Source organism: Cimex lectularius, unplaced genomic scaffold (genome assembly GCF_000648675.2).
Source record: "Cimex lectularius strain Harlan isolate CLEC.00 unplaced genomic scaffold, Clec_2.1 scaffold215, whole genome shotgun sequence".
NCBI lineage: Eukaryota > Metazoa > Arthropoda > Insecta > Hemiptera > Cimicidae > Cimex > Cimex lectularius.
Window position 1 is genome coordinate 69,761 of NW_019392799.1, and position 13,554 is coordinate 83,314.

At 35.4% G+C, this 13,554-nt stretch overlaps 1 protein-coding gene across 1 annotated transcript in view; it reads right to left on the minus strand.

The window, feature by feature from the left end:
* Positions 1-13,554, minus strand: part of LOC112127314 (heterogeneous nuclear ribonucleoprotein C-like) — a 322,966-nt gene that overhangs the window by 33,768 nt on the left and 275,644 nt on the right. The window contains exon 4 of the mRNA XM_024228036.1: positions 7,246-7,324. Coding sequence (XP_024083804.1) covers positions 7,246-7,324 — 79 coding nt within the window. The remainder of the gene's footprint in view (positions 1-7,245; positions 7,325-13,554) is intronic.

The window sequence follows — 13,554 nt, forward strand, 5'->3', positions numbered from 1 at the left end:
AGTTCCATTTTGTTCTATTTCCACGGTAATCTTTATGTAATTTTTTACATTATTTCATCAACTGGATAATATCATCTTTATGTATTCACTGAATTTAATTATTAATGAAAATCTTTCAATTAATTAAGGTTTTTAGTTGAGATAAAAGTCAGTGTCATGAGGGGGTCTCGAACCCACGATCTTCGGCTAGATACACCACTGTTCTACCACTTGAGCTATCGTGACGTCGATCCACTCGGACACTAACTTCCCATCTCAACCCCACCTTTTAAATTTCCCCTCCTTTTTGCCATTTTCCAAAATTTCCTTGATTCAAATTTCAAAAATGCCGATTAATTGGTCAAGCGGACCACGAAAACTAGCGGAATTAAAGAAAATGTGTAGTTTTTATGAAAGTGTATTTTTGGTCGTCTTCGTCTGTGGATTAGAGTAGGTCAAGATAAAAAATAACAAAATTGTATGTTCTATAATTATAAACATAGGAAAAGCAAAAAAAAGAACTAATTTATAGTATAATTCATTAAAAGAAAATCACTTTTTTAATTATCGTCGTTGCGGAATTAATATTTAATGACACAAGCGAAAACACGTTCAATTCCATAAAAAATTAAATTGATATGGTCCATGTTGATAATAATAAAAATAATAATAAGGTCGATGGAAGCAACTGGTTGACATTACGAGTCATCACTTTATAAGTCCCAGTATACTACCACCCAAAATATTTATATAAATAGGCATTCTTTTTCAGTAATAATTCATCGATTGTTTTGTTGAAAGTCCTATATAATAGAATAAAATTTTATTCGCTAATGATATTGAGTTGGAAAAATATAACACTTCGAACGACCTATTTTCCTGGCTGTTTTTCCTCAATTGTTACCGTATATTTTTAAAGAATGCCAAAAGCGCTTCTACTTTTCTTCCTCAATGTTATTTTTATTTTATCAGAAGACATTTAAATTAAATTTAACTTCGGTAAAGAATACATAGAAGAATTTAAAGCGTCGTATATTGAGAGATAAGTGAAGTTATTATTGGATAACTTAGAGGTGTTTGAGGTAGACTTTTTTTTGTCCTAGAAAAAGGTCCAATCTAACCGGGATTTGGCTGTGAAAGTGGCCCGATATTGTAGAAAAGGTTTGTGGAGCAAATGAGCTTCCCGTGTTCAATACGGTCGGCTTAAATCAGTTTAGTCCCCGGCAACTTCCAGAACCACTTACGGGTCTGAATCATTCAGGACATTTCCCATTTAAACAGGATATAATTGCTGAATATACTTTCGAACCGCCTATTTGACAATTATTGGTTTGGCATGGAAGTAATGTCGTTCATCATTTAACTCAATATTTACATTTTTGTCTATAGTATTATCGTTATATATACGATTAATTAAGGTTTTCAGTTGAGATAAAAAAGTCAATGGCACGAGCGGGATTCGAATATTTCCGGGTATCGCACGTCAATACTTTCAAGACAATTATCGTATATCGCTTACGACCGAAAGATGTGAATCTTATCGCTCTGGTGGTACCCTTTCTTTAGTAGTTCTCGGGTCGTCAAAAGGAGATTTTCTTCTAGCCTATGATTCAATAGGTCTTCGTCAACCTCATGACATCCACTGCGTGAATCAAGAACAAAATTTCCTTCTCTAACTCGAGTTAACCACCGTTAGACTTTATTAAAATTTACAGCATTAGTTCCGAAGACTACACACATATTTTTATTTGCCAAAGTTGCGTTGTTTCCTTTTTGGAATTAATAATGTAAACCATATCTTAAATGCGTTTCATCCAAAGACATGTTTAACCTATTAAATTATTCGACTCGATTAAATAATTAATTATTCTCGTTATGTAAGGTCTTAGTTGAGATGGGAAGTTGGTGTCCGAGTGGATCGAGGTCACGATAGCTCAAGTGGTAGAGCAGGGGCGTATCAAGCCGAAGATCGTGGGTTCGAATCCAGCTCGTGCCATTGACTTTTCATTATCTCAACTGAAAACCTTAATTAATTGAAATATATTAATTGGTCAAGCGGACCACGAAACTAGTGAAGTTATATATACGGTCGTTATCAAGTTAATTAGTTGTTAAATCCAATATGTTTAGTGGTCTAATTGACCAATTAGATTCTTTTAGAATTCTCTTAGAATAATTCTTTTAATTAATTATTCTTGTTATGTAAGGTCCTGGTTGAGATGAAAAGTTAGTGTCATGAGCGGGATTCGAACCCACGATCCTCGGCTCAATACGGCGCTGCCCTAACACTCGTCACGATAGCTCAAGTGTTAGAGCAGCGGCGAAAACCGAGAACCGTGGGTTCGAATCCCGCTCGTGACACTAACTTTTCATCTCAACCAGGACCTTACATAACGAGTATAATTAATTATTTAATCGTGTCGAATAATTTAGTAGGTTAAACATGTCTTTGGATGAAACGCATTTAAGATATGGTTTACGTTATTAATTCCAAAAAGGAAACAACGCAACTTTGGCAAATAAAAATATGTATGCAGTATTCGGTACTAATGCTGTAAATATTAATAAAGTCTAACGGTGGTTTGCTCGATTTAGAGAAGGAAATTTTGTTCTTGATTCACGCAGTGGATGTCCTGAGGTTGACGAAGACCTATTGAATCATAGGCTAGAAGAAAATCTCCTTTTGACGACCCGAGAACCACTAAAGAAAGGGTACCACCAAAGCGATAAGATTCACATCTTTAGGTCGTAAGCGATATACGATAATTGTCTTGTTAGTAGTGTCGTGCGATACCCGAAAATATTCGATACTGATATCGAAATAATCGATTCTACTCAAGTATCGATAGAAATTATTCGATACTAACGAGTACTTACTCATATTTTTGTTTATTCATAAATGATCAACACTATTGTGTACTTTGGTTAAAATACGCTCATGCGTTAAAATAATCAAGCAATCGCAGTTTTTTTTTTTCATTTTTAAGTATATTTTCATACAATTTCAACATAATTGATATTTCAATTTTATCGTTATCGAGTTTTGAGAAAATTGATCAAGGGTGTTTGGTTTTCAAATGTTTGAAAAGAGAAGAGTATTCCCACTGTATTTCCCAGAGTTTACAAGACGATTCAGTTTTCTTAATAAAATAACCTCATATCTTACGTTTGGGAGGAGACAAGGTGAACACTTTTTAGGGACTTGAAGACAAAAAAATTTTATAAGAATTTACTGAAATTGAAAGTCCGAGGTGCGACGCGGGAAAGAATAATGAGTTACCAGAATTATCCTCAGAGTTACCAACGACCAATTAAAAATCTAGATTAACTTTGTTGTCATATGCCGCTAGAAGTCGCTCTTAACAGTAATTAGTCAATAGAAATTATAAATGATGGGGTGAGTGTGGAATTCAATCCTTTTTAAAAAAGATGGTTCCTACTCACAGTAAGTTGTTTCGCAACAATCCGGATTTCGAGCCCTTTAGCTCATCGTCAGGTTGAAGGGTTTCACAAACACGTCTCTCGACATGAATTGCAGAAGTGAACCCGTTGATACCCCCGCCAACGCGACGTTCCAATGAGGAGCTCGGTTTTTAATGGCGCTCAATTTGAACGTGCGAAAAGCGGGAATTATAACACAAGTAACAATTGTAATAGTAAATACTGTAAGAAATTAATTGTAAATTAGTGATTAATGATAAAAAATAAAAATAAAACAATTAGAATAATACCTTAATATTATTAAATTATTATAAAACATAATAACAATTACAATAATTAGTTTAATTATTTGGACGTTTAATATTATTTATATACATATTTAAAATGGGAGGTAGATCAAAATCTGTTATATTATTAATGCATAAAAATAATTATTTTAATTGTTATTATTTTTATAGTAATTTAATAATATTAAGTATTTACTAGTATAATATTTATTTGTGTTATAATTCCCGCTTTTCGCACGTTCAAATTGAGCGCCATTAAAAACCCAGCTCCTCATTGGAACGTCGCGTTGGCGGGGGTATCAGCGGGTTCACTTCTGCAATTCATGTCGAGAGACGGAACCCTTCAACCTGACGATGAGCTAAAGGGCTCGAAATCCGGATCGTTGCAAAACAACTTAATGTGAGTAGGAACCATCTTTTTTAAAAAGGTAATTAGTCAATGCCCAGTTTGATGAGAGATAAGTTACCAACGGTAAATAACAATTCAATATTACTTGAACACACGACGAAAAATCTATTTTAGTATATTTCCGATACTACAAAAAGTATTCGATATAGTACTTGTATCGAATGACAATATTCGATACGAAAATTACTCGGTATCGAAAGAAAATACTCGATACTTTACCCATGTCGATTTCTATCGCGCGTACTACTTTAAGATACGCATCGCTCAGGCCTATAAAAACCTGTAGAAAATACAAAATTCGTTCACACCTGTACGATTGCGACATGTGTCGTAAGATTAGTGTATCTAGAGTGTTGCTTGTCTCTTCAGTGTCATACGATATTGCGAAGGTTATGGTAAATTCAAAGAGTGAGGTCTTTGGTTTTGTGATTGGCTGGCTTATCGCTTCGACTTAGGATACAAATCGTGTATCTGAGCGATAAATATCTTACCGCTCGGCTGTGAACCCGGTCTGTTCCGCATTCAACCAATGGAAACCACACCCAAAGGTTTTGTGATTTGTTGCTTGGTTTTGTTGTAACCTCAAAAAAATTTATTGCCAACCCGGTCAACGGCGTCCAGTTGTTTAAAACCACAAATGCACGAGAAAAACCTACACCGTGCATTTATTTGGCGGGACATGGCCCTTTGCATTTCGAGCTTTTAGCAGAAGGTTAAACGGTTAATAATTAACCGTACTGTGAACATCTAACCCGATTAGACGTTAAAATAAAGCAAAAACGGCCTGCACTAGCAAAACAGAAATGTCGTAGACTATCACCACAACGCCCACGACATCACTGATATGAAGACCAAAAAATTATTAACTAATCTGAATTGGCAAATATAATCACATCCGCCATAGTCTCCGGACTTCTCCTTGTGACTACTTTCATTTCGGTCATTGCAAAAATTTTTAAATAGCCAAAAATTTGAAACTGTTCAAACGTTCTTGGATTCAACAGATGAAAATTGTTATGCTAAAGGAATAGACATGCTACTTGAAAGTTGGGCAAAAGTAATTACAAACAATTGACAATACATGACTGAAATATTTAAAAAATAAGAAAGATTATTTGGAGATCGTGAGGTGCGGTCTGGTGTGACGTAGGTTTTAAAAACACATTTTCTTTATCTTGCCAACGTTTCGATCTTCATTGAGATCATCTTCTGCGCTGATTGACAGATGATTTAAAAAAACACCTTTAAACTTTTAAAAATTCAAGGGCCAAGGTAATAACATTTCAAACATTCAAAACGAGAAACCGATTTTTGAAATTTTAAAAAGTAATGTGTGGTGATTAGTGACCGTTAATCGATATTTATTTAGAAATCGTGAGATGCGGTCTGGTGTAATGTAGGTTTCAGAAAAACATTTTCTTTATCGTGCCAACGTTTCGATCTTTATTGAGATCATCTTCAGCGCTGATTGACAGATGATTAAAAAAAACACCTTTAAACATTTAAAAATTCAAGGGCCAAGGTAATAACATTTCAAACATTCAAAACGAGAAACCGATTTTTGAAATTTTAAAAAGTAATGTGTGGTAATTAGTGACCGTTAATCGATATTTATTTAGAAATCGTGAGATGCGGTCTGGTGTGATGTAGTTTTCAGAAAAACATTTTCTTTATCGTGCCAACGTTCCGATCTTTATTGAGATCATCTTCATCATTCAGAGATCATTCATGCCTGAAGATGATCTCAATAAAGATCGAAACATTGGAACGATAAATAAAATGTTTTTCTTAAACCTACATCACACCAGACCTAATCTCACGATTTCTAAATAAAAATTTAAAAAGTAACTTCTACCCTTTGTTAGGAAATTAATACACCAACTTAACGAAAGTGCATAAGTCAGGGTAGCAGAATAAATATGGAGTATGCCCTGATTGGCAGACATACATCCATGAAATGTTTTTGAAATATTTAAAAAATAAAGTTCAATCCGGCAGGACATAAGAATATCCTATGAATATATTGCATATATCACACACCCATTTAAAGGAAAAGGATCAAACTATTGGAATTTTTTATGTTTTTGATATATCTATGTGGGACAAAGAAAACAAATGTTGAGTAAAAGGATGGAGCGTTGAGAAAAAATTGAACGTCTTGCTGAGTCTCAAACAAATGTAAGTTTAGACTGGGTTCTCCCAAATTCAAGACAGTGGACAAACTTGACAAAAAAAGGCTGATAAAAAAGAAAATGTATATTCATCTTGACAGTCTGCAAACATTCAAACAGACAATTCGGGCTTATTACAAATATATGAGGGTCTGTTTGGCGGTATTAATAGAAGAAGAAGAAAAAATGAAAAAGACCCAAGTAAAGGGAAATGATAGCACTATTACGAAAAAAAGTCAAATTAACTAAGGAAACTTCGTCGTTTGTCTAGCTGGTGACAAATATGGTTTAGTTAAAATAGTTTGTTTAAAATAGACCCAAATGGTAAAAAAAATGAATAATTCCATTAGGTTTCGTGGTCCGATTGACCAAACACATTTGAAAAATGGCAAAAGTAGGGAAAATTAAAAAAAGTGGGGAAGAGATGGGAAATTGGTGTCCGAGTGGATCGAAGTCACAATAGCTCAAGTGGTAGAGCAGCGGCGTATCTAGCCGAAGGTCGTGGGTTCGAATCCCGCCCGTGACACTGACTTTTTTATCTCATCTAATACCTTACTTAAAGATTAATTAATTGAAAGAATTTAAAATAATTTTGTAATACATTAATTGTTAACATCGGGGACTTTTAAATTTTACACACCCCTCCCCCAAATCGTAAGATTTCTTCTATACTTAATACGCATCATCGTTATTTAAAGTGTATTTAATTTTAGCTTACTTATCACCCTGGGATACTTTTTTAATTTTTTTTATTACTCAAAGGTAATGTAAGTCCCTAACCCCTAACCATCCCTATCATAGCTCTAAGCCGTAACCGTCCCTAAATTATGTTATTTCATCATATCAAAATAGTTATGAGGATGACATTAAAGGTATGTAATAGTAAAACAATAATAAAACAATAAAATAATAAAACAAATAAATATGTAAGTAATCATTGTAAATTCAAAAACCTCACCAATCGTTTCCGGTTTTGGCGACGTTCTGTCTTTTCCTTCCGGTCTGGTGTGGTTTTGGCTCTGCTACCATATTGACATCTGCAATACATAAAAAACACTGTAATTATAAACAGGTCAAACAATATATTGCTAGAGATGACGGTATCGAACATCGCCACCAGACTATTTGTGGTGTTTTGATGTACAACTGTAACAACTATGTAATGCTAATTGTAAAGGTCTCTGTTCCCTCTTTTCCCAACCAGCTTCCTATCCTTTGCCCCATCCGAAAACATGACCTATTGTTTAACGGTCTGTCATGTCAACGCCCAGTCCCTCCCTGCACATTACGATGAATTCCTTGTACATTTCACTGATAACTTCTACCACATAATTGCTGTCTCCGAGACTTGGCTTAAACCAAACGTCCCTTCCTACTCAGTATCCTTACCTAACTATTCCCTTCTCCGGCACGATAGGCTAGGCCGGACCGGCGGCGGTGTTTGCTTATTTGTCCACAACAGCCTACAATGTCGCATCCTAGAAACATCCCCAATCCTCGAATCTCCCCATATAGATTTCATTTTTGGTGAAATATCCCTCCTTCCCCACCGTCTCCTTTTTGTAGTTGTTTACCGACCCCCTCAGGTTCCATTCCCTAATTACTTCCTTTCCACCCTGTACAACTACTCCCCTCTATATACCAACGTGATCATCACAGGTGACTTCAACGCAAATTATTCCTCTGCCTCCTACAACAAAAGACTCCTTGAAAATCTATGGTTCTCCCTTAATCTCTCATGTATTCCATTTAATCCCACACATCACACTGCTTCTGTATCCACCTGGCTTGATCTTATGGTTGTGGATTCCGCCGATAAAGTTCTATCCTCCTCCCAACACCCTATCCCCTTTCTCTCCTCCCACGACTTGATCCAAATCACATATAATATTCCTACCCCACGTCCCGCACCCAAAACCATAAGGTTCCGTCAACTTAATACCCTTTCTTTCGAGGTTTTGAGGCCGGATCTGGAATCGATCGAATGGGCCAACGTTTATCTTGGCTCATCCATCGATTCCATGGTCGGCTTCCTGACCTCCAATCTCCTCAATATCCTTAACAAACATGCCCCCCTAAAATCCCACACTATCCGTCGTCCTCCTTCTCCTTGGTTAAACGACGAAATTAGAGCCCTAATTAAAAGACGGGAAGCTGCAAGAAGGCGCTTTCGTCGAACCAAACTTCCTGAAGACCACTCNTCCTCATTTAAATCCCATCTTTATAATCACCTCCTCTCCCTCCAAGCAGAGACCTCACGATAACATTTATTATTTTTGTCTTTGTTTAATATACCTCGTAATTTTCTCTTCTGGCCCGCCTTACTGGCATACATTGTGCCACGATTTCTATCTATCTTTTTTTTCCTTTTTTTTTTTAATTATGTGACTTCATAGAAGGTTATTATATTTTGTCTCATGTAAATTATTCTAAGGGGACACCAGTCCCAGAATAAAGTTATTTTTCTTCTTCTTCTTCTTTAATGCTTGAAACGTCCAGCTTAGTAAAGGTGGCCATTCACGATCGCTCCAAATGGAACCACGCCAAGCCGTACAGCTCCATTTGGAGTGCCTGAAATTTGAGTGGGCATTCACGACCGCTCCAAAGCCAGTCGCTCCGAACGTCAACCAGAATTACCTTCTCAAAATGGATGACGATCTCTTGTGCTACTCTTCTGTTTATTTACATATTAAAAGCAAAAAATCGAAGAGAAAATGGTTTAAGAAGTGGCTCCTGAACAGAAGCCGTAATGCCCACATTAATTTTTAATTGATTTTTGTTAATTTTGTATACGGGGTGTTCGGCTACTCCTGTTACAAACTTTGCCCGTAGATTCTACATTAAAAATGGAACCAACAAGTTCTAATTAACTATGGTCCGAATCTCAACAGTTTTCGGAGTTTTTCCCTTTTTTCTGATTTTTTAAGATTTCATTACCTTGCTTCAAATAAGCAATGTCACTTCCAAAATTAAAAGATTATGACAAATCCGTTGAAACCATTGAAAACTACGTTAAATTTCCAATAAGTTGTGATCAACGCTAAACTTGCAAACGTTCGAAAAATAAGCGTTTTAGTAGCGAGAACTTTGAATTTTTTTTTCAAAGTTGAAAAACTTCTTATGGTGATTCTAAACTATTATTTCCAAACCTAGAGCAAATTTCAGAAAACGTACTCCATTTAGTGTTAGAATTTCTTTTTTAATTACATTTTTCAAAGATGAAATTTCTGGAGGAAAGGAAAAAGCCGTGGCTGACGGATTGGTAAAGTGGAAAATTAAAAAAAACCTCAATTATCAAATTAAAATTAAAAAACGTTTAATATATTCATTTGAAGTTTCCTTAGGTTTTTTATTTTTTATTAATATTAATTTTTTCAAAACAACGTATTGTTATGCAAAATCTGGTCGAGTTGGAAAATTATCGTCACGAACAAGATTCGAACCAACGACCTTCAGATTTCTAGGTCGTGGGTTCGAGTCCCGCTCGTAGCACTAATTTTTCAACTCAACTTTGCATAATAATGAAAGTTTCTGACTATAAATAAAACACACTTCAAGTATCTTTTATATATTTTTAATGTAATTTTTTATAATTAATTAAACTTTTCAGTTGAGATAAGAAAGTCAATGGCACGAGCGGGATTCGAACCCACGATCTTCGGCTTGATACGCCGCTGCTCTACCACTTGAGTTATCGTGACTTCGATCCACTCGGACACTAACTTCACAAATCAATTATCTTTTGAATTTTCCCTCCTTTTTGCCATTTTTCAAATGTCGTGTAATCTATTTGATTCTCGGCGACAAATTTTTTATCTCAACTAAAAACCTTAATTAATTGAAAGATATAATTTGGTCAAGCGGATCACGAAAACTAGTGAATTTAATAATGTAAATAATATGAAAAGTATACAAAAAGCTCGTTGGTACAAAACTGAACAAAAGGAAAAACCAAAAGCTTCAACAATTTTAATTAAATTCCCATCTTCCTGAAGAATGCAACCCTGACATCGTGTCCTCTTTGAACATTTAATTTTTTGAAAATTTCCATTACGCTTCAATTTTATACCAGTCTTTTTTTGTTTCATTATTTCGTATAGGACGTGTCAAAATTAATGATAACTCAGTAGCTTATTTTTTAAACCATTTGAAACAGAATTTTTTTTTTTGGCAATTAAACTTTAATTTTACATTGGTGGTAACTGGCCTTTGAACTACTAAGCACATACGCATAACGGTCATTGTTTCTGTAAGTACTCTTTTCTGTAACTTCCATATCTCTCACTATTTACAGAAACAAAAAATCTTAAACTTTTACAAGTTCCATGAACAGCCTCGTTAGCGAGGACTCAGGTCTTAAACACAACCTCATCTGCAAGGGCCAAGGATCAACACCATCCAATGTTGCATACTGATCAGTACTGTGCCATCAGTCACCTAAATCTGGATTCAGAGATGAAGTTCCCCTGAGGATTCTGTCATCCGAGAGGCCCTCCAGCGATCAAGGACCGAGGATCCGTTTCTACTTAACAATTAAATTTTTGACAATTAAACGTTAATGTTGTATTGATGATAAACTGAACTTTTGCAAAACTAAGTACTTGTGTATAATGCGCATTGTTAGGGGCAATTTTTCTCTAAGCGCCATATCTCCCAGTATTTCATAACCGAGAAATTCTTGATAAAAAGTAAAAATTTATTAAATTCACTAGTTTTCGTGGTCCGCTTGACCAATTAATATCTTTCAATTAATTAAACTTTTTAGTTGAGATAAAAGAGTCAGTGTCACGAGCGGGATTAGAACCCACGACCTTCGGCTTGATACGCCGCTACTCTACCACTTGAGCTATCGTGACTTCGATCCACTCGGACACCAACTTCCCACCTCAACCTCACCTTTTGAATTTTCCCTCCTTTTCGCCATTTTTCAAATGTCGTGTAATCAATTCGATTGTCAGCGACAAATGAAATGGCCACGGAGAGCTTTAGTGAAGGTATACTGGTATACTTCATTTTAAACTTATTCAATTCACTAATTTCGTGGTCCGCTTGATATTTAATAACTTACAATTAGTTAAGGTTTTCAGTAGAGCAGCGGCGTATCAAGCCGAAGAACGTGGGTTCGAATCCCGCTCGTGCCTTTGACTTTTTTATCTCAACTGAAAACCTTAATTAATTGTAAGTTATTAATGAACAAAATTAGTGAATTGAGTAATTTTTTATGTAATTTTTTGAATAGTTTTTCAAAGTTCTCGCTACTAAAACACTTATTTTACAAGTTTAGTATTGATCACATCTTATTCGAAATTTAACGTAGTTTTCAATGATCTCAACGGATTTGTCCAAAACCTTTTAGTTTTGTAGTTGTCATTGTTTATTTGATGCAAGGCCGTGAAATCTTAAAAAATCAGAAAAAGGAAATAACTCAGAAACGATTGAGATTAGGACTTTTTAGTTCCATTTTGGATTTAGAATCTACGGGTAGCCGAACACCTTGTATATTTAATTATAATTGAATTGGTTCTTTTCTATTCCTAGTTTCTACTTTTTTTAATGAGCTTCACAATTATTTAAAATTATGAAAAATGCGAAGATTGTTAAGAGTGGGAAGTTAAATATTCAAACCACCCCAGTTTTCTATCTCTCCAATTCTAATTATTTCCAGAGCTGAAATCATCAACTTCCACGAGTTCACACGACCGAATGGAAAGCATATTAAACGTTTTCGGCCTCATTTTATTTTAATGTCCGGCCCGCAACCCTGCAAGTAAGGCTCCCGTAGGTCGAGGGGCGAGGAGAGGTGTGACTAAGTGCGCTCGTGCTCTAAGTGAGTTTTCCTGTTAGAGGAGTCCGCTTTTCACTCCTTTTTACTATTAACAGGGACGACTTTTTCTGCTGCTCGACTATTCTGGAAGTTGTTCAAGTGCCGCTTACAAATTCACCAATCACACGGGACGCTGATGTACCACGCGTGTTGTCACCACCGTTTTAAAATTGCACCAGGGTAAATCGCATTGTAAACCTATTTCAAAACTATAAATATATAATCCATAATCTTACTTCGTTAATTCAAATCATCCCTGTAGATGAATATTAAATGACAGGATTCGTAATTAATAATAATGACCCATAGCCAGCAAAGGCAATTATGTAAATATTCTAATAACGTCTCAATGGTACGAACGCAAATGAGTAATAAAATTTAGAATATTCTCTATACATATGTCAGTTGTTTAAAACTGAATTTTGATATTTAACCAATAATTCACATATTTAAAAAATAAACGTTTACAATTATTGTATAATTAGTGTACTGTTTATGTATATGAGGTGTAATTTTACCTCGATTTTGCAACCTATTCGTAGGGGTTCTACAGTTTTTTTATACCGAAGGATCAAAACCCAGCAGATTTTTGGTTATAGGCTGTTATACATATGGAGACGAGGAAAACCCACGAAGAAATATGAATTGAATGAAGAATTTTAAAATGGCATCATAAAACTTGTTTAACATCTGATATACTTATAGGACGTTCTCTTTTGTCAAAGAAGTACAATGTACTATGTTAATGTTTAGTATTTAATGACCGTTAATTATTTATTATTCGGAGATCGTGAGATGCGGTCTGGTGTGACGTTGGTTTTAGAAAAACACTTTCTTTACCGTGCCAACGTTTCGATCTTTATTGAGATCATCTTCTGGGCCTGGAATGTATAAACATTGTTTAAATTATACGAACACACGTAAGATGACGTAGGCAATATAGAGATTTTAGGTTTATTCATTTATTCTCATTCAAGAAAAAGTTATGGGATTCGCGGCTGCATCCCTCTTTTCTTCCATAAGTACTGGCGCGGTCTATCGGACTGCTTCCAAATTAGATAAAACTGTGACATGGCTACACAGGGTTCAATAATTGTTTGGTTATTTAAAAAGGTCGTGAAAAGACTATTATTTGTTAAATTCTCTAATTTCGTGGTCCGCTTGACCAATTAATATATTACAATTAATTAAGGTTTTAGTTGAGATAAAAACGTCAATGGCACGAGCGGGTTTCGAACCCACGACCTTCGGCTTGATACACTGCTACTCTACCACTTGAGCTATCGTGATCTCGATCCACTCGGACACTAACTTTCCATTTCAACCCTACCTTTTGAGGATGGGAATTTAGTGTCCGAGTGGATCGAGGTCACGATAGCTCAAGTGGTAGAGCAGCGGCGTATCTAGCCGAAGATCGTGGGTTCGAATCCCGCTCGTGCCATT